Raw genomic sequence first — 27327 nt, 5'->3', positions numbered from 1 at the left:
CTGTCTTGCCGCCCTCGTGCACCTTGACAATCTTGAGCGAAGGACTCGTGGATTTGTTACTCCTTTTCTATCCACTGTTTTCTGGAGTAGCCTCTACATCTCGAATGTCTTCCCACTTCGGCAATTTTACCCCTGCAATTTTACCCGTCCTTGGAGCTTCATCTGTTGACAACTCAGTAAAGAAAACTGCATCTGAATAGTGTGCCTTTTCTACTCCGAATGGCTTTTCAGATGCGTTTACAGTAACTGTGCGCTTTTCCAACTTTGTCTTCACACATTGGTGATAGCTGGATGGGATAGCCCCGTATCGGTGCATCCAGGCTCTGCCAAGTAACATGTGGTAGTTTGTATTTGCTTTAATCACATGGAATTTAGTCGCGGAACGAATCTCGCCAACTGCCAATCCACTACAACATGGCCCTTAGTGACCTTTTTCTCACCACCAAAACCGGTTACAGTAATGGGTTAGCGAACCATTCTAGACTTTGGGATGCCAGCCTTTGCGAAGGTGTCAGCGGTAATGATGTTTACGGATGTCCCACCATCGAGGAAAGCACGCTTGAACTCCACATCATTGATATAAGCTGTGACGAAAAGAGGGCAGTTATGGAAAAATTGGTATGCTCTGTCTGCCTCTGAAAAGGTAATGGCCCCATAATCTTCCTGGATGCGCCGAGGCACATATTCCTTGGCCTCAGCAACTTCAGCATGGTGCACTTCAGAGATGCTGATGAGAGCCTTTGTTGCTTCCATCCTGGCAGCTTGGCTTAGCTCCAATTGGTCAAAGATGGTGCGAAACTTAACAGAATTTTGCAAGGCTTAAGCATGAGTATCCTCTGCGAATTTCACCTCTGCAGGTGCTGTTTCAGGAAGTTGGCCAGTTGCAATTTCTTCTAACTCATCATAGTAGGACACCATGTGCACTTGAGCGCGCACAAGCCCAAGGTAACTGATCATGTGTACATTTTTTCCCTTTTCCTTGTGGTTAGGATAAGGGTTCTTTCGTACGTCACGGTTACCGGCATCTTTGAACTTTAGCTAATTCGCATTAACTTTCTTTTTGAGGATATTTTTTAATGTCCAACAGTCCCTGGTAGGGTGTCTGCTGGTTCTGTGATAGACACAATAATCTGGGCTTTCTTTATCCTTCTTGGTTGGAGTAACCTCAACCGGAGGTAAAGTAAGTTCACCATCAACGACCCATTCTTTAACCAAGGCCTTAACGTTCTCAAGGCTGCAAGGATATGGATTCCTGTCTTCATAACTCTTCTTCTTTCGAGAGGACGAAGCCTCTGTTTGCTAGCAGCTCCCTCCTATGGAGGTTACTACAAAAACTCTACTACTGTGGGAGTAGCGATAGCCGTCACGAGATCTGTGTAAAGGACCAGTGGTACTAAGATTTCTAGCTGCCTCAATCAAGGCAGAAAAGGTAGGCAGATTATGGTTCACCAAGAAAATCTTGTAGTCGCTTATGGCACGCTCTACACATATGCTGACTAAGTAAGCTTCATCCATTGGTTCATGACAGTCAATAGCCTTGTCTTGGAACCGCTTAACATAGTTCAGTATATCTTCACCTTCTTTTTGGATGTCTCGCCCAAGTGTGAGGGTTGTAACTTTCTCCTGGACTTGGAAGAACTTCGTATGGAACTTGTTCACCATCTTCTCCCAACTCTTGATCGAGTTGGGAGCCAAGTTCACATACCAACTGTAAGCTCTTTCAGTCAGTGATTTGGAGAACTCCCGAAGGCGCAGAGAATGGTCACTGCCATGGACACCAAGAGTTTCAATGAACCTGACCATGTGTTCTCTGGCTTTGCCTTGTTTTCCATTAAACTTAATAAACTTGGGCACCGTATACCCAGTTGGGTAGGGCATGGTCAATATCTCTTGAGAGTATGGGGGCTTTACATCTAGGTTTGGGAGAGATGGCAGTTGTTTCTTGTTGCGCTCTTGCTCGAGCATAGCTTGTACATCGGCTAGAGTAACAAAGTGAGTGGGTTGCAATGGTCCAGTTTGCTCCTGGGTAGCTGAACCGGCGGCTGTACCATTTGCCTGAGGTACCACCAGGGGCACCTGGATCGGAGCCTGAACCTTAAAGAACAAGTTAGGCGCTGGGTTTGGGACTGCTACAGGTGTGGGTGCCTGCACTAGAACTGGTTTAGCAGCTATGGTCATAATGGCCTCAATAAGAGTTTGCAAAACTGCCAGGATCTCCCTCTGTGTACTTGGAGTGACTGAACTGCCTCAACCACAATACCGTGGTCATGGTCTTCCGCATGTGCTGCTCTGCCATTGGAAGAGCCTTGCTGCCGTGGGGGTTGTTGAACTTTTTCCTCAGCCATCTTTTTTAGTGAAGTATTTAAGCCACGGCGGGTATGAACCATCAACAAAACAGCCTCCCCAGCAGAGGCGCCAGAAATGTAGGGGGGTTCTAGATTAAAGAGGTGATTAGAGAGGCAAAACTATGCTAATGGTCCAATAATGGTGGAAGTGACTTGAGAACGAACAGCAACAACTATCTGGAAATTAGAGAGTATGTAGCTGGGCGAGGGTGAAGCAAGTGGCTCAAGAAGAAGTGTATGGCAGTACCAAATTGGGCAGCATCTCTCTCAAATTCCCAAAATTCCTCCCTGAACCTTGGGAAATGGGTTATATTTATAGGCTTTTCTTTGGTGCCAAGAGAACACCAAGTGGCCAAATAGAGAGAAGACATGTGTCCTAGGGGATTACATAGAATATTTTGCCTTGAGCCACCAGGCTGAAGGTGCCATGTGTCCCTCTGCATGTACTATGTACTATGTACTATCTGTTTGCCTCCGCAACTACCTTTTTGAGCCTTGGCAAGTGTAGTTGCGACGAGAGTGTTTGACGCTGTAACTCCCTTTTGGGCCTTAGCAAGTACAGTTGTGGCGGGAGTGTTTGCCTTTGCACTTGCCTTCTTAGCTTGAACCTCAGCAAGTGCACTTGCAGCGGCGATGCTGTAACTTCCTTTTGGGCCTTAGCAAGTGCAGTTGCGGCGGGAGTGTTTGCCTCTGCACTTGCCTTCTCAGCTTGAACCTCAGCAAGTGCACTTGCAGCGGTAAACTTCGCCGCTGCACTTGCCTTCTCAGTTCTACTTGGCCAGCACATACATTCTCAGGACTCCATTAGTCTGCTATCAATTGCATTCGTGGTTACCTCAGCGAAGCCTCCACCCTTAGCCACCTAACCACAAACTCCCTAGCTTCCTAGGGCGAAGGCCACAGCTAAGCCTGCTATCAACCATGCTGTGCCTTAGTACCAAGCCCAAGGGGGCTTCCTTAGTCCTGTCTGTGCGACCAAGGCGAGTCCATGACCTGGGTAATGGAAAGGGAGTCCTTTATGCTCGGGCTACCCTACTCCCATCTTCGCGGGGTTTGTAATGGCCCCAAAACATGTGTCATATTTATCAGTAATTAATTATGTGTTTATGCGAATTAATTGAAGAATATCTGTTTAAATTAGAAGAATATCTGTTGAGATGAGAACTTTGGAACTGAAATTGATGATCGTAATGGGTTCGAAAAATGAAATTGAACACGCCTATGTGATACCGGGAATTTTTAGAACCCGTTGGGACGATAAATTGATGACTGAATTTCGTTTGATTCGTTAAGCCCCGTTTGGCTTGAGTTTATGGCACAATTTTATAAATATGACTTAAGATAAGGATGTTGACCTATGTTTGACTCAAAAACAAAAGAAAAGAAAAATCTAGAAAGAGAGAGAGAGAGAGAGAGAGAGAGAGAGAGAGAGAGAGAGAGAGATAGGAGAATTCGTGAGAAAGGAGAAGAAGGGGGAAAAAGAGAATCAAGCTACATCTTCTCCAATTAAGTGCTTAAGGTAAGAATTTCTTCTCTACTTTCTTGAAATATGGTTGAATCATCCTTAATCTCATGGCAAGTAAAAGGATTGAAAGGGGAAATGCGTTTAATTTAAGCATGCATGGTATGAATAGATGATTTATGTTTATATTTGGCATTCTTGAGGAAGAACCTCCATGGATATGAAGAAATGAAACTTTTACATGAATAGCTATGATTCTTCACCTCAATTCATGGTTTGATCTTGTACATGATGCATGTGGGTTTTGTTGAGAAGTTGTAAGGTCTAAATCAAGTGGTTTTCAAGTGTTTTGGGACTTGGGTTTCATCACTTTGAAGTTGTTTTGGGCAAAGGAGGAATTGAAGCTTGAGAAGAGTCCAGAATTTCAGATTTCGCGTGGTCCGCTCAAGCGGAGGGATTCCCGCTCGAGTGTGAAAATCGGCCTCCCAGCAGTTTTGGATTTGTGCAGTCCGCTCGAGCGGACAAAGTGGCGCTCGAGCCGGGGGGGGGACTTATTTCAGGAAATTTTGAGAAGTTGAATTACATGATTTTCACATGTCATTTGCATCATTTAGCATCTCATAATCATGAAATAGAGTAAAGAAAAGATAGAATGGCATGAATTAAGTGATGTAATGATAATGTGTATTGAAGAAATGTGTTATATGTTGATAATTGCAGGTCAGGAGGTGAAGACCGTGCAACCGGTTTTGGAAACCCACTGTGAGTAACATTTCTGTAAAGATATGTTAGTAAGATCTATGTTTAAAAGTGCTACGTTATGCTATGGTTTTGAAATGATAAATGTTTTCTGTGAACGAATGCCCAGTTTGCGAATCTAGTATGGCATCCATAGATAGTCCTAAGTGGACCAGTTTACGAGATCTCGGTATGTGTTTAATCGGTGTCCGGGACCGGTTACTCTAGTCGTTGGACGACAAATGTTATGTTCTATGGAGTATGCCATTATGTATGTTCTGATATGAGGTGATTATGTTTATGAATGATTTATTTTATGGATATATGAAATGTGGAATTCGTTCACTACCCCTTTACTTTAATGTTACTTGCTGAGCTTTAACTCATTGTTTGTATATATGTATTTATAGGTGAGCACTCTGGGAGTCAAGCCTAGGCAGAGTCCGAGCCGAGCCGTCGTTTTGAAGCCTACCCGGTGTTTTGGTGCCTCCGAGTTGGGGCTAGGCCTAGAAGGCCATTAGGAAGCTTGGTTTTGGTTGTACATGTGGCGTGAGCCTATGTTTTGTACATGAATTTTGATTATATGCGATGTAATGTAGTGGGTAAATTAACATTTTTGGCATGTAATGTATGTTCGTATAAATGCACAGCTCTTTGGACTATTAGTGTTTTGTTTTCGCTTCCGCAAGCCGCGGTTATGTATGTTTTGTATAGAAAGGCCTGTGGTAATCTAGGATTACTGGCCGGTTACGATGCCAACCTTCTCGGGGTAGGTTTGGGTCGTGACAGGGTTGCCGCGGTAAGCTGGTATTTCTGGGCCTGCTATCAGCTCTAACCAGTAGATCTTAGGGCCTGCTATCAGCACCAAGTTAAATAAACTGTGGGGCCTGCTATCAGCCCTAGGTCAGTTAATCCCTTGAGGCCTGCTGTCAGCGCCAGGCATTAGTCTCAGAAGGAAGCCTCTCTCAAAGACTGCTATCACCTTGGTAAGATATCCCTTCTGTAATTTAGTTGCTGCAGTAGTCATTTCCTGTGACAAGTCCAGATGGCATGATCGAAGATATCAGAGATGGCGGCACCGATAGAATGCCTCCGCAACTTGGACACTGCAAGTATTGCCTCAGCAACTTAGTTGCCTCGGTCTTTCCTTTCTTTCGGCAACTCCAGATGATCGTGACACCGACATTACTTGGAATGGCGGTGGCACCGAAGATACTTAGACTGGCGGCGCTGAGACAAAGTGCCTCAGCAACTTTGCCACTACATATGTTCCCTCGGCAACTTCCAATGGTGGCGGAACCGAAGTTAATAGAAATGGCGGCGTTGAGACAAAGTGCCTTAGCAACTCTGCCGCTGCACATGTTCCCTTGGTAACTTCCAAATGGCGGTGGAACCAAAGTTAATAGGAATGGCGGCGCTAAGACAAAGTGCCTCAGCAACTTTGCCACGCCACATGTTCCCTCGGCAACTTCATTGCTGCAGGTGTTGCCTCAGCAACTTGACCTGGGCATTTTTCTTCGCTGAGTCCATCTGGAGCCTTGGTGGGTCGGACCGGCCTCGGCCCACTTGTTGGCCCACGCTCTTCTTTTATCCCTGGTCGCCTTCTCAGGGCGATCTTAGTGCTTGAGTCTATTTAGTTTGGGTTTTAATTTCTGACCCTCTACAGATTTTAATTAACATACCATATTTTGATGGGTTGTCCATTCTTTCACCTTAACTAGTGTAGAGGTCAAAATTTGAATACAAAAATCCTTCTAATTGGCTTTCAAGTTTTTGAAGGACTTTGGATAAAACAATATTGTGTAGCTTTACTCTTGTTGTCAACTCTTCTAGGCATTCACCAGAATTTTCTTGATTGAGTATTACTCTTGCAAATGGTACACAACCCAAAGGCCCTAAGCCAACATATCCAAATTTCCTCCCTCTTGTCTCATATATTTCCTGTTAAAATTTAAAAGTAAAATGAAAAATTATCCCAAAACAAAGACGAACTTTTGAATTTTTTAAAAATAGGATTAAATACACAAATATTTAGTTACATTTTAGTGCCTAATCTTTTAATTGTTACTTTGCACCTTAAAGCATATCATATGTTACACTTTAGTCCATGACATTAAAATGCAAAAAACGGAAAATGCAAGAAAGTGCATACTTTAAAGACTAAGATGAAAGGGGAAAAAAAACACACAAACATATTTTATGAACCAAAGTGCTACAAAATACATATGTTTTTATACAGTGTGTAATTGGTCATTTTGATTTTGTCAAGGCTTCTTCCTATGAAACAGGTTCAAGATTTGTTGATTTATGTATTTCGTTGAATGTTCATGATTTAGATACTTTGTTGGTATGAATGATTCTTTTTAATTACAATTATATTAAATGGATTGGATGGAATATTTGTCTTCAATTATAGGTTTATTTTGTTAGATGTTGGCGACCAAGTTGTGGTTTTGCCGACCAAAATGTTGGTAGGCAAAATGGTACATTTGGTGACTAAATAATTAGTCAGTAAAATTGTTAATTTTGGCAATCAAAAAGTTTGGTCGTGGAATAGGTCTATTGCTGACTAAACTTTTAGTCGCGCAAATATTATTTTTCATGACTAAAGTATTTTAGCGACTAAATGGATTAGTCGCAGTAATGATATATTTAGCGACCAAAAATTTAGTCGGCAAATTCAACTTTTTCCCGACTAACAAAAGTTTGGTTGCTATTTACTTTTGCTGACCCTCAATTGACGACCAAAGTGACGATCAAAAAAATTGGTTGCGGATAACTTTTGCTGATTAAAAATGGACTTTTGCCGACTAAATTTTTTGTCGGCAAAAGTGCGATTTCCTATAGTGTTTCTCAAGCATAGAAATTGTGAAATTTCACATTTTTAGAAATTGATTTTTTAGTTTTCAACATAATTTCATATCCAGTATTAATCATGTTTAATTGAACTTAACAAGTAGATCATAAAAATATAAATTTTATCAAAAATAAATTTGTCACCGTTGAAACTCTAAAGATCAAACTCACTCAATCCAAACAATGATGCAAAATATAATTAAAATTTTGTTATTTTCTAGACCAAAAAAATTTAGGAAGGAAAATACAAGAAAAGAAGAAAGGGAAAAAAAAAAAAAAAAAAAAACTCACTTGCAAAACATTTATTTTTCTCTCTCAAAGTACAAGGAGAATAATGAAAGAGGGAAGGAGAATAATGAAAGAGGGTAGGAGAGCTTTTAAATGATGCTCGCGGAAAGCTAATGGTGTCGTGCACCGGGTAGCTCAGGCATCGTTAAGAGATCGTCTTCCATTGAACTGGGTTGCAGATCTTCCTCCTACTCTTGTCTTTCATCTTCCTTACTTCTCTGTGTAAGCTTGTTTATTCGATCAAAAAAAAAAAAAAAAAAAACCCATACAAAATAATTGACAACACCAAGAAGTTCACTTCTAACATCATACTTATGCTCTACATTTGTTTTTGTTCAAACAAAGCTTTCAAATTATACGACCTGTATTTGAAGTACCATTCCACATTAGACTCGCAAGTTGTTGATAAGTCATTTCAGTTGGATGACTAGCATCAAAGAACACATATTTACTAGCATTGCTACACAACTCGTACTCTTTCACTCCTCTCATCCCTCTGCAACTATTAATTACCCGATATGGACCAGAGCCACAACATGCACTTTTTGCTTCCTTGAAACCTTTCACAACATATAATCACGTCAATAAATATCTTTTCAATGTTGACTTTTTTGAACTTTTTCAGTTTCGTTAATTTTTTTTTTAGTGATTTTTTTTTTTTTTTTTGGGTTGAAATTTACTATTTAGTTCCAGTCTTGACTAAAATTTTTAAAGGGAAGTTTAAAAAATAAAAATAAAAAAACAAAAACAAAAATAAGTCAATTTTTGTTTTTGTAAGATTTTTTTAATAATTTTTTTGATAAAATTTTACTTATTTTCATATTTTTTTTTCAAAGTTGACTCAATTTTTAAAAATTTTAAATTTTTTTTGCGCGTTACCTTGCGCAGAAAGACAGAAGGTAACCTTCGCCACATTCACCTTCAAAGGCGATGTACAAGAATGGTGGCCTCTTACCCTGGAGAAATAAGATATTGTGACTTGGATAAGATTTTTGGAGGTATTCTATTAAAAATACTTTCCAGATTCGCTGCGGGAACAAAAGGCGTTGGAATTCATACATCTAAGGTAAGGAACCATGACAGTAGTCGAATACAAGAGCAAATTCACGCAATTGGCTTGATTTGCGACATACATCATCCCCACCGAAGCTTGAAAAGCCAAGAAATTCGAAGTAGGATTGGATGCTGAAATCAAGTACATGTTGGAGGTTTTGAAACTACCAACCTATGCGGAGGTGGTAGATCGAGCATACATTGCGAAAAAAGGGATTAAAGCCTTGCGCTCCAGGGAACCGAGTCAAAGGAAGTGATTTTGGAAAAAAGATAACAGAAGATCCGGTGTCGCGCCTCCAAAGCGGATAAATATGGGTACAACTAGTTCAACCAGTTCGAGCAACCAATGTTCTACGAACCCCAGAGGTGGCACTATACCACTTTTGTCACAACCCAAACCCAGTTCCCAAAGGTTCGGCGTTGTAACGAGATAATAAAAATAAAATAATACTAAAAAATTTATGTAGTAGTAGCGCAAGCGGATAATTTAAATAAATTAAAGCAAAATAAATGGGTATCAAAAGTTTATTAAAAAGGAAAATAGTCATTTGGGTTGTTTATTTTATAACACGAGTCCAATCAGAAATACAAATAGTAAATAAAAAAAAAAGAAAAAAAAACACTGTGATTTATCCTCCATCTTGATCCCACTAAATCTCGTCACCTGAAAGGAGTAATAACTATAAGCGCATAGCACAGTAAGAAATATTATACTGTGAGTATAGGGGCACAAAATAGCCATGGATGGTTATTTAAGCTAAAATATTAACATAAAAATTTTTTTTACCATTGCTCTGATACCACTTATCGCGACCTGCTCCTCATACCCAAGGGTTAAGTATCGTGATGGTCAGTAACTGAAATTACCTTCGGCCAATTCTTAAACAAATTACTAAACGTGAGCGGAAAAAAATATTTAAGTGAGGATACCAAAATAATCATTGGAGCTTCTATTTTTATAACAAAATTTATGGACCAAAATGTCGATATTTACATATGAAGAATAGAATTATAAATACTATAAAAGTACTCTATGTGTCTATTCCACATCCCTGCTTCTAAGACTCTCCAAAAGCTATTTCTGAATTGCCTTGTTTTTTAAAAATTGATAAACAACTATAAGCACATGGCAGAGTGAGAAATATTATGCCAAGAGTATAAGAGACACAAAATAACCATGGATAGTTACGTAACTAAAATAGTTAAAATAACTTAGGCTGAACGAATAATCATTTAAGTAGCAAAACTGAGATTATATAAATAAATAACCATAATCACGGTATCGAACAGAACAAAATAGAGGTCATAGGAGTAACAGTCAGAACAAAGGTCAATGGATTCATGATAACACAAAGGTACGGACTCAAGAAGTGGCTCGTACGGATTCTAGAGGTGGCTCCCACAATAGTGTAGCACTTAGCTCCACACAGCACTTTGCTCTGTACAGAACAGAGGTCAATATATCCATGACAATAGAAGGCCGCAAGGAAAGAGGTGGCTCGTACGAATTCCAGAGGTGGCTCCTACAATAGTGTAGCACTTAGTTCCGCACAGAACAAATGTCAATATATCTATGACAATAGAGGGCCACAAAATGATCAATCAGAAGTCAATAGTTTATTTAAGTCCCCCAAGGCATGGTACTCTCGTGGTGGTATTTACAGAAAATAATTATTTATAAAATCATTGTCAAATAATTTCTAACATTTAAACAAACATATTCATGAGTTTCAATTTAAGCAAATAGAGTTTAGAAAATAATCCACGTAATTGAAACATTAACATAACCATAAAACATAAATTATACAAAATAAATTGTGGTAACTCAAAACATACGTAAAATATATTATGGTGATTCAAGACATATATAAAACATATTATGGTACCTCAAGGTATAATATAATTCACCTTAAATTTACTCTTAAATTATTCTGGACTTACTCCCTGTTTCTAAGGCTCCTTTCCAACTTGAATAATGCTTTCTCCTACCGTCCTAACTCTATTCATACAGAACTAAGTGTGAGGCTCAAGCAACAAGGCATACACGTAGGTAATTTCCCTTAATGCCACCCGTTCTTGGCCCTTAATTTTACCTCTTCTATTGTCATCTGTTCTTGGCCCTTAATTTTACCTCTTCTATTGTCATCTGTTCTTGGCCCTTAATTTTATCTTAAAAAATCACCAAGGCCGCATTAACCTTTGGCTCACCGAAAACTTATTTGGTTATTTATTTATTTATTATTATTATTATCTTCTAACAAAATTCGATTCTCACACACCACTCCGCACTTCTATTACGCTGCCACTAAAAAAATTAAGGATAAATTACAAACACATTTTTAAGATTTGTTTCAAATATGATTTGTCTTATATAGTTTTAAAATTATATCTTACTTTTTGAAATTTATAATTTTATAATAAATGACTTATTTTATTAATAAATTATTAAGTTAATTAATAATTTTTAATGATATTATAAATTTATTTTAATTAATAATTCAGATAATTTTATCATTATATAGGATAACAATTAATAATTTTATATTTTTAGTTTATTCTGTTAAATAAAAAAATTATAACAACGAGGTATTTGAAAATTTTGAAATTACAAATAGCAATCTGTATTTTAAGCAAATTTCAAAATGTATATTTGTAATTTATTCAAAAATTAAATTTAAGGATTATAGTAGTAATTTTTATTTATTTTTTCAAAATTAAAAAAATAAAAATAAAAAGGGGGAGCATGGATTGATCCGCCGAAGGTCAACCCGTTTGGCTCTCTATGGTTAGCGAACCGCGGTCACATGGAAATGGTCGGTCCATGGTCCATAATTCGCGATCCTGAAACGTTTTTCTCCTGAACTCGTTGCTGCTGATTGCTGAAGACAACTATATTCAGGTACTATTTTCAGTAAACCTAGGTCATCCTGGTTCAAATTTGGATCATTACATGCATCGTCTTGCATTTGTTTGATAAACAAACTTCCCGGAATCAACCAAGAAAATAGCAATATGCCATTTTCTTTTCCTTTTTTCATTGTTTTGTTTATAACGTAAATCCTTGTAAGAATCAAACAGAGGGCAATGTTTATATATTGGTTTGTTTGAGAAAACTTTGAAAGAGAGTCAGGTTTGTTCTTTTGTACCATATGCGAAATATAAATAAACATACACTTTGTACAAGATTTTTACACTTTGTGTGTTTTGTAATTGGTTTTGAATTGGGGTGGTCAGAATACATAATAGTTACCAGAACTTAGAAGAATTTTCACATAATTTCCTAGTATTAATATATTGTGAAAGCATTTCACATAGTTATCAGAAGATCCCTAGTATTGTCATGCATTTTCTTTTCCTTTTTTTTTTTTTTTTGGTGATTATTTTTCCATACAAACTCAATCACTTGGTAACCTTGCAAAATTTACAATTTCAGCACTTAAAACGTAGTAAACATAAATTGAATTTGTTTGCTAATTATCACTTGGAATTTTAAGTTTTTTTTTTATTTTTTTAAATATAGGCTAAAAATTTAAGTTATAGAACTCTTAATTATGATTGGTGAATGTTGAATTTTTAATCTATTATGATTATGCCACTGAGGTGCACCAACGTTACCCTACTAATGCCATCACCATTATTGTTACCACCACCACCACCACCACAACAAACCATCATCGTTGTTGCCAGCGTACCATCACTACCGCTACCATTGTCACTCTACTACCACCACCATCGCCGTCGCTACCCCCTCTACCTCAACCACCATTGTCACCATCACTCTACTACTACCATTATCGCCACAATGCCATAACTATCTTGCCTCACACCACCACCGCTATGCTACCACCACAGCATGGTTATCAAATCACCACCACAAACATTGAGAGTGTAAGAAAATTTTAAAAATTAATAAATTTCAAATTTCAACTCTTTTACATACAAAACCACTTGATTAAATTTACCACTTAAATTTCATTAAATACCAAACAATTTTTCAAATTAAAAAATTCAACATTCAGTTTTTAGTACTTAATTTATAGTTTTTGGTTTTCAGTTTTATCAAACAACTAGTGTATGGATCATGTAACTTTTTTCGGCAGGACATTCTTGGATTTTTTAAAAGATGAGGAGCACAAGAAACCCATCAGAAGAATATTCATTCTATTGGTTGTTTTTAACTTCAGCCACAGGTGACGTTGCTTTGTTTAATTTAGCACTGTGCTCAGCAGTACCACTTTTAGAGGTTTCCATTACTTTCCCCCCCTCCCTTGTGTGTAAAATGGTGGATTTGGTTCTTATGTCTAATATATATTATGCATTTTTGTCAGCTGTTTTGGTCCAGGCACTTGGAGTTGCTTCAATTGCAGTTCCGAGTTCCAACTGCTACGCTCTTGACAATTCCAGTCACATTTATGATTTTGTATCCTACACATCGTAATTGGTTTGTAATTGCACTAGAAAAATCTAATTTGTTTGGTTATGACATGTACCTAACGGCTGGCATACACTTGTAAAGGAAAAGTGAATATTCGTTTCTGTTTTTAACATTGGAAATCTCCTGAATTTATCACTCATATATGATATTTGATCTACTGAAAGAGCTCAAATTGCCATAATTAAGATGGAGAGAACTTTAAGTACAGAATAGAATGTGCTTTTGTTGGATGGGTTCCATTTCCATATGGAATTTCATAGTTTTTGTTGGACCTCCGTTGTATGGTCAGTCACACTAACAAATGATTTCCATTATGCTACTGCCACCTGGTGGATACTTGAATGCCAGGTGTGGCTTGTAGAGCAATGATAGAAAAGGAAATAAATTGATTAAAATTATTTAGGAAAAAAGTCTTTTTTAAGCCCCTTTCCTTCTTTGTTTTTAACAGGCTCCAAATGGAGCCTAAATTTCTTACTTTTACTGGTCATTATTGATTACTTCATACGAATTTTGGAAATGATTATAGAAACTGTTTCTCCTTAATTTGTGGCTCAGAGTGGGTGGATTGGAAATCCATTTGAGTATGATGGGAAGGTAATGTCTCAAATGATAATCATACATCATTATTTTTTGAGTGTGAAACAATATGCAGAGTGTACTGATTGTTGGTACTGGTAATAATTTTCAAAGCTCATCTATGGCTTTCTTTTTTTTTTCTTCTTCTTCTTTTTCATTTCAGGATTCTGACTTGGTGGTTCGGTTTTGTAAAGATGTAGAGAGCAGATCACAAACGGTACTCACTATATTCTCAATTAAACTATCAGTGAAGTATACATGTATATAACTACATCTAGCTTTCGGTTAAATAGATTAAGATGATGAATCGTATTTTGAAATGTTGTCCTATGTTGTGATGTTTCTTTCTTTCTCCAAATTATCCTGCAAAAATTTTGAACAATTAGGAATAAATTATTTCTTCAACATGAGTACCTGCCTCCTATCTTACATGGACTCTTCAAAATAAATCAAACACACGTGCTAGACACCCAACACTTGAACAAGGGTGTGGGATATGTGTCCGGTACTTTTCATCGGACACTTCTTATATATTTTTATTTAACACTATCATTATATGTATATATTAGGAAATACCATTTTGATGTTGTATGTTACATATAACACCATTTTATCTTATATAATAGATTAAAAGTATAAAAGTATCACCCTTTTTTGGCATGTCCATGTACCCTTAAATTTGGGATTTGATAGGTCTGATCTCTAGGTACACGCCTGCATCGACACTTGTACCTGAGTATGTAACATATGCCTCCACCCCTCTCTTTAAAGCAATCCAGTGTTATTTAGGGAGCTTATAGTTGATATAGAGATCTAGGATGAATGAGTCAGGACAAGACACATATATTTAATGGGAGTAGTGTAACCACAAAACCCTATGTTGTTGTTCGCAGAAACATTTAAGGCGTATGATTATTCAATGCCACCTAAGTTTTTATGTATAACTTACCTTCATACGATCTCTTCTTTGAACAATTGCTTATTGCAGACTACATCAACTGCACATGGTTGAGCTTTCACATTGTAACTTAAATGCTGTTCTTTCTTTAAGTAGCCACTAATGGTTTTATTGGGGAACTTTGTAGCTGCTTTTAGAATTCTGCTTCAAGGATATGGTAGAAAAGAGGAAAGTTTGTGTTTCCAAATAAATGAGTCATCTTTTGTGAGACTGACGTAGCACAAAGACTACGTGGTTCTTGTGTCCCATACAAGTGCGTGAATCCTACTATGGTTAGTCATTATCCCATGCCACTAAGTAGGTGAAAATATTATATCCTGATTTAATGTTCTATAAGTTGATCAGGTTTGAAGCTTCTTCATGTCGAACGCATAATATAAAACAAAATTGAAGCTATAAACTTTTTTATATTCACTTGGTCAGAATAAGCATGTTAGAAATAAGTTGTTTGATGTAATTTGTATTTTCTACTATTTAATATAGCTTATTTTTCTGTCAGTATGATGCTGCTTAAAATTACATGCTAAAATTTTGCAGGGATATGTGGATTTTGGCAGATTTGATAAGTCCAACTTTTTTGTTGCTGGTTCAGGTCATGTTAACTTTGTTCAGGTAAGTTGTGATTGGTGATGATTCTTATTTTTGCAAGCTCTATTTTCCTTAATTTAAGCAGTTAACACTGTTGGTGCAGTTAATTCCCTTTGGTGATTTTTCTCCGTCCTAACATATGACAAACTGGTGATCTTTTTAAATATTTGTATGTCATTTTAAAGTTCCCTTGAAATAGTTTTAATATAACCAAGAGCGTTTCTTTAAGTCCCTTTTTCCTTTGACATATGTTTTATGGCATTTCATTGGTTCAATATACATAGTAATAGAAACATTTTCTTAGCTTCCATACAAATGAAATACTTATGCTGTATTTAATTATCTGATTGCATAGCCCTTTTTTTTAATAGAAAAATTTATCTTGCGCTTCATGAGTGCTTGGATGGTAAAGAAGTAGATATTCTGTGTTTTTTTTATAGCACAAGCTAATTGGTTGGTAGTTAATAAGGTAAAATGTTAAAATGGATTTTGTGATGCAATTATTACAGGATAAAGGTTAGTAGATGGAAATAGAATTGCATTATATGTTTAAAACTATGTATCATTGCATGAGATTTGAATGAAAAGCCCCAATAATACCATTACATGTAACATCTTTAAGAACTGAGAAAGTGTGGTGTTGAGCCTAGTTAGTTGGAAATCATGGTTAAGCACTGGGAATTTAAGTCCTTTATGTTCTTGGAAGGATTTGAGTTTAAGAAAACACAGACAATGCAATTTGAGAAATGATTATGCTTCTCTGCTTTCCCATTGCCTGTTTACTTTCATTGTGCCATTCCAGCTCTTCTGTCAAATATTGGAGTTATCAGCCTTTTCTGTTTATCGCAGACTTGCAACATAAAAGAAGGAAGCTAAAAACTTGTGGAATGTTTGCCTAGCTAATATATATTTCAGAAGTTTGGAAGCTATTTTCTATGGACCTAATTTGCTTGATTGCATAGTGCATTGCAACTTGTAAAACCTAACTTTTATGTACTCAAAATTCTCTTTACATCCAGGACTTCTACAATGGCGATTTGATAAATTGTGAGCATAGTTATGACAAAGTGGGACGTACAGCTCAGGTTAGTTGCATGATATTCCCTTTTTCTTTTTGAGTGATACATAAATTTTATTTGTTAGATATGGTTCAGAGGATTGTATGAGAATACCGTTCAAAGTGACATTTTTTTCATTTTGTTTGGCTGTGAGGCAGGATAAGGGGCATACAAATCAGTATTTCATAAGTTGAATCTTGAACTTCCCCTAATTGTACTCATCTAAGTTTTATAAATAAATTTTCTAATTGAATTTCAGGTAAATATCATTTGTGGGAGTTGTCCAAACGGAAAATGCAAAGGTATGCGAGCTCTCCACTTTTGAGTTTCAAAGTTTAAGTTGCTTCAATTTCATAATTAAAATGATCCATTGTGGATATGTGTGTGTTTGCGAATCTGAACAGTGAACGGTGTTTTTCACCCTCTATTTGGTTGCCTTGCAAGTGAAATTGACTTGTGGAGTTTATAAGATTCAGTTCCAGCAGGATGATTGATGGCATAATTAAAATTTTGAAGCCATACAGCCTTTTGGAATTTTCATACAAAAGTATTGGACTTGTTGAGAAAAAGGCCATCAATCCACACTTAGGACTCAATTGAAAAAAAAAATAAAATGATCGAAGCTTCTATTTTTTTTACTTGGAGCATTACGAAAAATGGTATTAGTATCCCACATCTGTTCCTGTAAATGTTAGAAATAGTGAATGCTAAATTGCTTATAGCTTTCTTGTATCGCTGTTGGGCAACCAGTTCTGAACCCTGACTTGTGGAGTTTTATAAGATTCAGTGCCAGCATGATAATTGATGGAATAATTAAAATTTTGAAGCCATACAGCCTTTTGGAATTTTCATACAAAAATATTGGACATGTTGAGAAAAAAGCCATCAATCCACAATTAGGACTCAATTGAGAAAAAAAAAAAAAAAAAAAAAAAAATGATTGAAGCTTCTATTTTTTTTACTTGGAGCATTACGAAAAATGGTATTAGTATCCCACACCTGTTCCCGTAAATGTGAGAAATAGTGAATGCTAAATTGCGTTTAGCTTTCTTGTATCGCTGTTGGGCAACCTGTTCTGAACCCTGACGACACATCTGGGTCAATTCTTTATGCAACCAACATTTAATAGAGCAAAATGGAGCTGTTGCGCTGGGTATGAGGGCCGCTACTCTGTTTTAAGCCTACATATTAGCATCCTTATTGGATTTTAGCACAGTAGAATATTGTATTTTTAAGTTTGGAATACAAAAGATTTCTGTCAACTGGTTGACCAGATGGATTTCTGTATGTATCTTGCAGACAGAACTCAAAACTGGAAGAGATGTAGTTAATCATTGTTGTTGTTGTTATGATGTGTCCTTTTAAAAAAAGAAAAAAATGAATACTCTCCAAGCTTTAGACTTCTTGTTACAAGATGAAAAAGCATTGTACATCTTGAATGTTGTGCTACACCAAATCTTTAATTAGTAAAGGAATTTGAATAATGCTTTCTATGCAAGTTAATCAAAGACTTGATGAGCTTCGGCATAGAGACATTAACCTTATAATAGCCTTAAAGTTTGAGGTGAGCCTAAAAATTTCTTAATTAGCACTCTCCTTATGTGTCAGTTTACAAGGGTCTATAGTTCTGGCTCTTTGTGACTTATAAAAAAATTATGGGCTTCAACAACTGTGAATACGTTTATTTACACTTTTGTGGAGGGGTGGGAGGAAATGTGATTACGTTGGCTTTGAGGTACCAACTTACGAACTGGCCAATGTTAAGGATGCAGGATGCTTACTCAGGCAGATTGAAGAATTTTCATCAATCAAGTGCTCAATTCCTTCCCATTTTGAAACTTACGGATGATTTTCTTAAGATTTCTCTCTCTTTGATGTTCTAATTTGTACTGGTCTGACTCTCTTTTTTAGCTGTTGTAAGTTGTCTCTAAACTTTTATGGTTGTTGTATGCTTTTGTATTTCCCATGCTGCCCCTGTTTTTTAGTGGCCAGTTAACTAGCTGCTAAGGTTTTTCTTTGTAAATGTTAGGTACTTGCAAATGTTTTATCTTTAGTATGTGATAATTTTAAAGAGTACTTCTGAGACTAATAGTTAATAGTTTGCTCTTGCTTTTTATTTTTTCCTTCCATGTATTGTTTCTATATTTGCCAGTAATATTAGCATAACACAAAATTTAAAGTTTGACCTCAATTGATGTGATAGATACAGTTGGTTGAAGAGTGTTTATTTTGTTTGTAGTCCTTTGGTCTTTTTTTTTTTTAAATACTAAAGACCTTCTTGGTATTCTTTTACATTTAACATTGCTTTCCATATCTCAGGTGGACTTGGATGCATTTGCAATGTGACATACGAATCAGCTTGCAGGTCTTTGTGATACATATGCTCTGTTATGTTTTGCTCTGGTTTTTCTTTTATGTTTAATCCTTGTATTTTAGTTTACTACTGACTATCTGTTACATATTTTTGTGTTATCAACTGTTGTGCTGAATATGTCCTAATTTGGTTTTTGAGGGTTTCTTATTTTGCATATCACAAGAGCTATGCCTATGAAAATTGGAACTGTATGGGATTTCTTTTGATGATCATTACAACTATCATAAACAATAGCCTTTCTCTTTCTTTGAGCCCTTTCTAAATACCTCAAGTCTGTTATTGAATTTTGTATTTGGAAAAAGGGAAAACAAAAATTATCAATCGTAATCAGTCTTTAAAGCCCCATTAGGGAAGGAATGGAAGAAAATAGTGAAACAGTGTTCTGGTCCTGAAAGGGACATAGGTGTGTGCATCTTACATATATATATATATATTTGATAAGTATAGGTATATGTTATATTTGTATATTTTCTTTACGAATATATATACATATATATATAATTTTGATAAGTTGACGAAAAATATTCAGGATGACGTGCTATGGTTATGCTTTTTGCAGACGATATCGTGCTAGTGGATGAGACTAGAGAAGGAGTTAACACAAAGTTGGAGATTTAGAGAAAAACTCTTGAATCTAAAGGATTCCGGATAAGCAGAACTGAGACAGAGTACATGGAGTGTAAATTTAGTAACAGTAACAATGAAAGCAGATGAGAAGTGAAGATTGAGAATCAAGAACTGCCTAAGAGTGAACCATTTCGTTATTTAGGGTCGATTATCACAACAGCGGGAGAGATTGATGTAGATATGACCCATAGGATTAAGGTAGGATGGTGTAAGTGGAGAAGTGCGTCTGGGGTATTGTGCGATAAACGAATACCTACTAGACTAAAAGGTAAGTTTTATAGAACGGGTATTAGACCCAGCGATATTGTATGGGACAGAGTGGGCAATTAAGAAACAATATGTAGATAAGATGAGTGTGGCTGAAATGAGGATGCTAAGGTGGATGTGTGGCAAGACTAGACAAGACATGACAGAATTAAGAATGAGTGTATTCGGGAATGGTTAGGAGTAGCATTAATAGAAGATAAGTTGAGAGAGAATCGATTGAGATGGTTTGGTCATATTCAATGGAAGTGTTAGGGGACGGGGTAGGCCTAGATTAATGTTGGGTAGTGTTGTAAATAGAGATATGGATCTACTTAATTTGACTAATGAAATGGCCTTTGATAGGGCCGCTTGGAATGGCCTTTGATAGGGCCGTTTGGAGAATAAGGATTCATGTAGCTGACCCCATTTGATGGGACTTAAGGCTTGGTTTGGTTTATAATTTTGGTAAATATACCTGTATGTAATTATTTGTATATTTTCTTTAGTTTTGGAAAATTTAGAAACATATTCTCAAGATCAATGGGATTGTACAAATTAAGAAACTTCTAATATGTTTATCCAATCCAATAATGGTAAAAGTTGTACTTCTGCTAAGGCACTTGCATGTTGAAATCGTAGAAGTGATCCTAATGCCTTTATAGCAAAAATCTCCAGCTTTTGAAATCTGGGATTTTCTATTAGAATTCCAATGTGTGGTTGATAACATGTATTCATTGTTTTCTACCAAAAATCTCATGATAATGAAAGATGGTTTGCCATTATGGCTGCAATATGGAGTTGACAACATGGATTATGTTTTGCATGGAAAGTGCATTCAGGCCTTGTGGCTGGTTTTAAGTTAACTGAAACATTACGATAGAGGCATGGATGTGAGGAAATCCATATCTAGTTGCAGATGTGTGCCCTTTGCTATTACTGTGATCTTCATCTGTTAAAGCCTGTAGAGGTGGTGGACAGTTAAATTCATTTCATGAGCATGTCGCTACTTTTGTTTCCCTCCTACAACATTTTTGGATCTTTGGAATAATTTTTTAATATTGAATGTTTGATATTTGGTGTTTGTGATATTGGAAGCACAAAGTATTCGTTTGAGTTCTTTGATTTTATATTTCATAGCAGTTAGCACTGCTTACAAGAATTTTTGTGCAAATGGGCCTGAATCGTGTACAGTAATATGATATTAATGGTAAGAAATGGGGAAAAAAAGAGAGAATCAAAGGTAGTTGATGGGGGAAGTGCATAGCAAATTACTAGTGCTAAGGTTATTTGCAGATTTCTTGATGTTAAGTTATATTATAGATAGTATCTTTTAAACAATTCTTAATTTTGCCAAATTCTCATTTAAGTTTTCCATGTAATTTACTTGTCTAAAGAAAAATTTTTCCATGTAATTTGTTAGGCATTATCTTTCAACTCCATTAATTGTGTGGCTATTACTTAAACTGTATGGATATTGTAACTGTTGCATCCAGAGTTCTTGTTGAACTTGCTATTCCATGCGAGAAACAGGGTCTGCGAGTATTTGAAGGTTTCACCGTTGGTTTTCATCCACGCTCATGGGAAATAGTAAGGAATTTTGTTTTTCTCATCACTAAAAATATTTTGTGCATACCGGCTAATTACGTCTATGATAAAATTGCTTATTGTGAATGGATAGGTTTACAATGGCATGACTCAATTGGGTTTCGAGAAGTCCCACCATGAATTTAGGTACAGGATATGTACTGTGATTTCTTTTGCTCCACATTGTCTTTCATCTCTGTATTTTCATGAATACTTTTGCTTTTTTTTTTTTTTTTTTGGTGTGTGTGTGTGTGTGTGTGGGGCTTCCTGCAGTGAGGTTGCATGAGTTAGGGTGTAAAAGTCATCCTTGGTTATATTCTTTTCTTAAATGACAACATAAAGTTTCTGTTTTCCATTGTCATCCTTGGTTATATTTCATCCACTTTGCTCCATTGCCTAGCATTCATTCTGCCAATGAGTGGGGTGCTAGGAGGGGTAGATTGGGTACAGACTTGATCTTTGAAATTATTTGTACAAAGTGGGTGCCTTCATACTTGAAGCTGCCTTCTCAGAATAGCCTGTTCCACCAAGCATTTCTTTACAATACTAAATCCACTTTTAGCAGGATATATTAGATTGTAGTGACTAATTTATTGGTGTGGAGGATGTTGAAAGGAAATTGCTATATATATATATATATATATTAATGAGCGCACTTCAATTTTCACTGGGACTTCATCTAGAGTAACTAGGTTTGGTTTGGTTTGGTTTTCATCTAGAGTAACTATTTAAATTTAATTTTACTGAAACAGCTATTTTTTCAAAACTTTAAGAAATGTGCTCCTTTTTCTTGTTTTGTGCTGGATCCATTTACATGGCAAAATAACGCAGTAATACTCCATCTCCCTGCTTCTCACCACTCAAATTGTCACTCTTTTCATATATTGATCTTGTTGCTTTTTTATTTTTCCATTAAATGCTTGTTTGCAGCTGTGAGATTTGGTTTATTCATTGTGATTGATTGTATTTTGACTGGCTTCACATCTTTGCCTTACTTCCTATCAACTACCTTTCATTTTTCAAATAATATAGTTCTTATGACCTTATATTTATGCCTGGATACTTGCAGAAGTTTAGAATAATATTTATTTTTTATTAATTACTTTTGCATTACTCAACAATTACCTTGGAAGTTAAAATTTCTACCTTCTTCAGCTTCGGAACTGAACCGTCTCATGTAGCCCTTTATATGACTGCAATTGCTTCCCTTTCAAATTTAGTGCAGAAACCAACTGTTAAGGTAGTGTACTTTCTGCTTCTTCATTTGAGCTGATGCTGCTATTGTTAGATACATATATGCAATTTTTGGGCATTTTTTTTGATCAGGTTCCTTTTTGTTTTTCTTTTTTCTAGGTCTTCCCAGAACATGGCCTTGAGGTTAGGTTATCAGGCTCAGGGGCAAATGGGAGCCCACCCACAACCTTGTCGCCCACGATGTTGATGGTTGATTGGAGATGTATGGATTGCTTAAAAAATAGGAATTATGGATTTATGCATGAGAGTTGTTTTGAAATAATATCTTCCACAAATTTTTGATCTTCTGAACTTCCGAGTCTTAATTTTTTAGGCGAGAAGGCTCAAGATACTCCCTATGAAGTTGAGATTACTATCCCAGTGGAGAGCTATGCACCCATTCAATTTACTCTTACAAAAATGTGTGGTAAGAATGATCTCTCTCTCAATATAACCAATCAAACTCCAGGCAGCTGCTACTGTGACCTTTTGCATGGTTGGGTTTTTGTGTTGCTTTCGTAGTCTTTCTGGATCAGCAAAATGATAAAGTTGGCTTGCTCTCAAGGCTTCTTTCTTTCCTTTCCTTTTGTTTTTCAGTCAGTAGTGATACTCGCAAGGCTTCTAGTTTCACTTTTAGTCTACCTCTGTATGATTGAACATATCTGATGATGCAATCTTCTTCTAGACTTCGTCTAATTTTTCTCTAATTTTCAGAATCAGTCTTTATACTCCATTTGCAATCTGGTTTCATGATTACTGATACACCACGGGCATCTTATCTAGATTTCTTATACATTTGGCTTTAAATTAAGAACTTCCCCTGACCTGAATGATGGCTGAACTTGATCATTCAATTTCAGTTATCAGAGGCAAGGAATAAGATTGTTTTTTGTAATTATAGTTTCACAGCATATCAGCTAAATACTCAGTTACCTGCCTCTGAATACTTGATTTCCAATTGACACTCTTGTATGCTAAGAACTGTTTGTGTTTAACTGGTTGCATGGTTTGTTTGAGATTTGCAGAACATAGGCAGAATGAAGGGGGCAACACTACGAGAGGATGGGCTGTATTTGGAGTGATATCTTGCGTGTAAGCCAAGTTGAACCCTTCCTTTCTCTTTCAACCAGTGATATAATTTGTCGTATGCTTTGGATTTATTTGTAATACATCCATTTGGTCTCTAACACATTGTCATGTTACTTATTTACTTTTTCTCTTGGTTACTTGATGTTTGTTTTGTCTTTTGTTATTTCTACACTTTTGTGGAGCAGATTTATGGTTTCCTCAGTTCTATTTTGCTGTGGAGGGTTTGTTTACAAGACACGAGTGAAAAATCTGGTAGGCTATCTTTACTTCACTGAATAACCTTTGTAGATTTTAACTTTTTGTTACCACAAGATATGGATATGATTTTCATCATAATTTATTTGTTATCTATTACTTGCAGCGTGGTCTTGATGCACTGCCAGGCATGACATTTTTATCTGCATGTTTAGAAACTGTAAGTGAACCTTTTCACTGCACTTATGTTGGCAATTTAAGATCTTGGGAATCTTGGGAGTTGAAATTAGATGAGATTTGTGGATCTGGATCCTCTCCATTACATGGATGGAATAGAGATTTCTGTTTCGTGAGAAATAACTGTGAAAAAAGTCACATCAACGTATCTTTATTTCAAATTCAAAAACAGTTGAGGGAGATTTTAAAATTCAAATTGACATAATAATTATAGACCATTGATTTTGAATTTTAATGATGTGTTGCAACTTTATACATCGGAATGGAAATCTCCATTCCAACTATGTAATGGAAAGGATTTATATCTGAGATTTGTCCAAATACTAGTTGTAAAATATTTGGCTGAGTGGACTGTATCAAGATTTAATTTAATTACAGATCAGAGATTAAGAGTTGTTTGGGCAGGTCAATTGGGCAAAAGTCAGAAACTAGTCTGTGTAACAAAAATTGCCATGAGGAGAAGCTCTTTCAGAGTCCTGATGGAAAATTACTATTATGCATGCATTATGCATAGTGATTACTTCTTTTTTTTTCAATTGCTTCGCCAATAAATCCTTGTGCCAAATTATAATAATTATTTTTATTACTATTTTTTGGTCCTCTAATAAGTTCTATTCAATTTCATTATAGAGACTAACTCATTAGAGAAAGGTACCGGAAGTTTTATTATCAAATTCTAGCTATGATGTGATACTTCACTTAATGATGTTTTTATTAGGTTTTTGGGCTCTGTTTTTTTTGGACTCAAATTTCTAGACAGTGCAGGGCTTCCCAAATGTTTTGGTTTGAAATGATAGTGGGCAGTAAAATTAAGCAGCTTGGCTTTTCAAGTACCCGATTCCCAGTTTCAACTTTGTTTATTTAGTTTTTTTTTTTTTTTGCCTCCTGACCGGACTCTCTAACAGAGTGCTCTATTTTGGGATAAAAATATAGGTGAGCGAAGGAGGAGGGCATGGGTATTCCAGACCAGAAGACCTTAATAATTCTTTTGTCAATCAAGCCTCTTGGGAACATCCGCCTGCTTCTGCTCAAGGAACAAGCAGAACAAGTGAAAGAACATATGGTTCGATTTGAACCTCTCGCATTTTGCAGATCTTCACCTTTCCTAGTTCTGTGACTTGGATGTATTGATACGGAGATGCCACCTATTGAAAATGCAGTCATCTTTTGGAGAAAAGAAGCTTTGAAAGTTGAGTTTTACACTTTTCATCCCAAAGCAAGCAGATGTATGCTTTCTCTGGCCGGGGCGAAACAATACGGCACAACTTGGTTTTGTAAATTGAATGATGTGTGTTGTAACATGTGCGTGTTTGATGTTTAAGTTTCCCAACAGATAGAATGCAGTAAACTATACAACATTGAAGAGTATACCACATACCACTTAAGCTTGGTTGAAATTTAAAATTGTTCTGGATAAATAAATAAATAAAAAGGTTATGGATGAGATTTCCTTTGTTTTGCACCATAGTTTATCTTGCTATATATACAGGGCTTCCCTTTTGTTTGTTTGACATACTGAACTGGCTGCCCTTGTCGGTCTGAATTGATTAAAGTATTGTATTTAATTAATTTTTATATTTTATTTTTTTGAGCATTAAAAGGTAAGTGACTAATAATACATGTGGAGGGTGGACTTGCCTCACATTGATTAACAGTAAGATGGGTTGGGGTTGTTTGAGACCTACAACACAAACAAGGCGGTTAAAGGCTACCGAATCTAATTATTGGTTGGGAGAGCACTGTGACTGTCAAGTTACTAAGTTAGTACTCAATAGAGATGATGACTAGTATTCAGATAAATGTTGTTGTGTATCTAGAGTAATTTTTACCTTCCCCTCTATTTATAGTTTGGTTTTTCTTGATAGAGAGATGATGACTAGTATTCTGATAAATGTTGTGTATCTAGAGTTATTTTTACCTTTCTCTCTATTTATGCTGGTCCTTTGATCTTTGTTCTTGTTGAAGTGACAAGCCATTGTCTAAACAACGTTGTCATTTTGTCATGCAACGTAGTCATTTTGTCAGCCAGCATTGTTTTGACGCTTGTGATTTCATTCAATCTGATAGGCTTTGTTGTGCTTCTTTAGCCAATGTACTTGGTCTGCCAAGGTGGTCTTTCCTTTTCAACTTTCTTTTATGCGCGTCTCTCTCCTTTGGACCTGAAATTGAATAGAGAATTTGGGCTCTTGGTCTCGAAACCTTGGGGCTAGATCTTTGGGTTGGGAGGCATTTACAGAACAATTTTCATCATTTTTATTTATTTATTCTAGTATGGGATTTTGTAAATTTTTATAATAACCTCGTGTGAATGGCTCTTCTACACCAAATCAACAAAATCAAATCGTAATATGTGGTTTATTTCGATTCCTCAACAAACGAATTAAAATGTTAGAATTTTGTATTAAATTTTTATTCGATCCTAATTGAATTGAATTGCTTACACCTCTGGAAAGTAGTTACATAATTTTATATAATTAGAAAGACACATCACATGCGATATATATAGAGGACCTAATAAATAATTTCTCCTAGTTTGACATTAGAAATTCTTGTGAATGAAATCTATTTTATACCATGGTTTCTCTTTCCTCTTGTTTTAGAGATTCTGAAATCTTTTGGAAAGCTTGTAAAAAGTCAACTTCTGGCTTTTTACTCATTTTGAGTCGCATCACCTCTCATATAACTGATTTATAAAAAGACAAAATAAATTAAAAAAGTCAAAAAATTAATTTTTTACCAACTTCTCAAAACACCCCTATATTTTTTTTCAAATTACACCATTTGTTCTGTGTTTAATTATTTTTATAATCAATAAGAGTACACACATGCTTAGTAAAATAGCTCGTAATAATTCAACTTGAACTTTCAAATTATTGATTGAACGTCTCATCTACTAGGTCTATAAAAAACTGTGTCCATCATTGTGACCCTTGTTTTCGTTGTGCATGAACTTTTATATTCTATTGTCATGATTTTGTAGGAAAGAGAGATAATGGAAAAAGAATCTCCCTAGTTTTCGATTCTTCATCCAGAAGAAACTACCAATCAATGATTTGGTCGTCAAATCAAAGCCCTCTTTTTTAGGTTAAAAGTATGATTATTGTTATGCCCAATATTTATATTGCAATTTGCAAGCATACTTTAACTTTTTATTCATTTTGAAAACATATGAGATGGCATCCATAATGAGAGCATGATCATTGATTGATGCTACCCACGAGTCAAAACTAAAACTACGCAAATGCCCTTTAGTATGCTTTGTTGCTCATGAAATCAAATAACCTATTTTAATTAAAAAATTAATTGTTCTTTTTATTTTTCTCTATATCTTTTTATAAAAAAAATAAAAATTAATTAAAATAGTTACTTTTTAAAATAATAAAAG

At 35.9% G+C, this 27327-nt stretch overlaps 1 protein-coding gene and 1 pseudogene across 1 annotated transcript; one reads left to right on the top strand and one right to left on the bottom strand.

The window, feature by feature from the left end:
• The window catches only part of LOC114315300 (GDSL esterase/lipase 2-like), a 142760-nt pseudogene that overhangs the window by 37884 nt on the left and 77549 nt on the right, over positions 1-27327 (bottom strand).
• On the top strand, positions 11444-25404 carry LOC114315271 (uncharacterized). Its single transcript, XM_028261861.2, has 18 exons — positions 11444-11641; positions 12843-12932; positions 13071-13162; positions 13733-13771; positions 13917-13970; positions 15249-15323; positions 16319-16384; positions 16617-16659; positions 18677-18722; positions 21098-21191; positions 21283-21335; positions 22344-22428; positions 22542-22644; positions 22756-22848; positions 23447-23513; positions 23696-23762; positions 23872-23925; positions 24876-25404. Exons 2-18 carry the CDS (start codon positions 12866-12868, stop codon positions 25014-25016), a joined length of 1239 nt encoding a protein of 412 aa, XP_028117662.2. The 5' UTR covers positions 11444-11641; positions 12843-12865; the 3' UTR covers positions 25017-25404.

This window comes from Camellia sinensis, chromosome 4, assembly GCF_055761805.1.
Source record: "Camellia sinensis isolate YWXY chromosome 4, ASM5576180v1, whole genome shotgun sequence".
In the NCBI taxonomy this organism is placed as follows: domain Eukaryota; kingdom Viridiplantae; phylum Streptophyta; class Magnoliopsida; order Ericales; family Theaceae; genus Camellia; species Camellia sinensis.
Note: the sequence above shows the minus strand (reverse complement) of the source record. Positions and strands in the feature narration are given on the sequence as shown.

What these genes read in the sequence shown, in the direction of transcription:
- LOC114315271 (XM_028261861.2), top strand. Translation starts at nt 12,866, where the DNA reads ATGAGGAGCACAAGAAACCCATCAGAAGAATATTCATTCTATTGGTTG. An exon ending in AAGTGGGACGTACAGCTCAG is followed by an intron (nt 16,385 to 16,616) that starts GTTAGTTGCATG and finishes ATTGAATTTCAG; the next exon opens with GTAAATATCATTTGTGGGAG. An exon ending in TTTGGAGTGATATCTTGCGT is followed by an intron (nt 23,514 to 23,695) that starts GTAAGCCAAGTT and finishes TTTGTGGAGCAG; the next exon opens with ATTTATGGTTTCCTCAGTTC.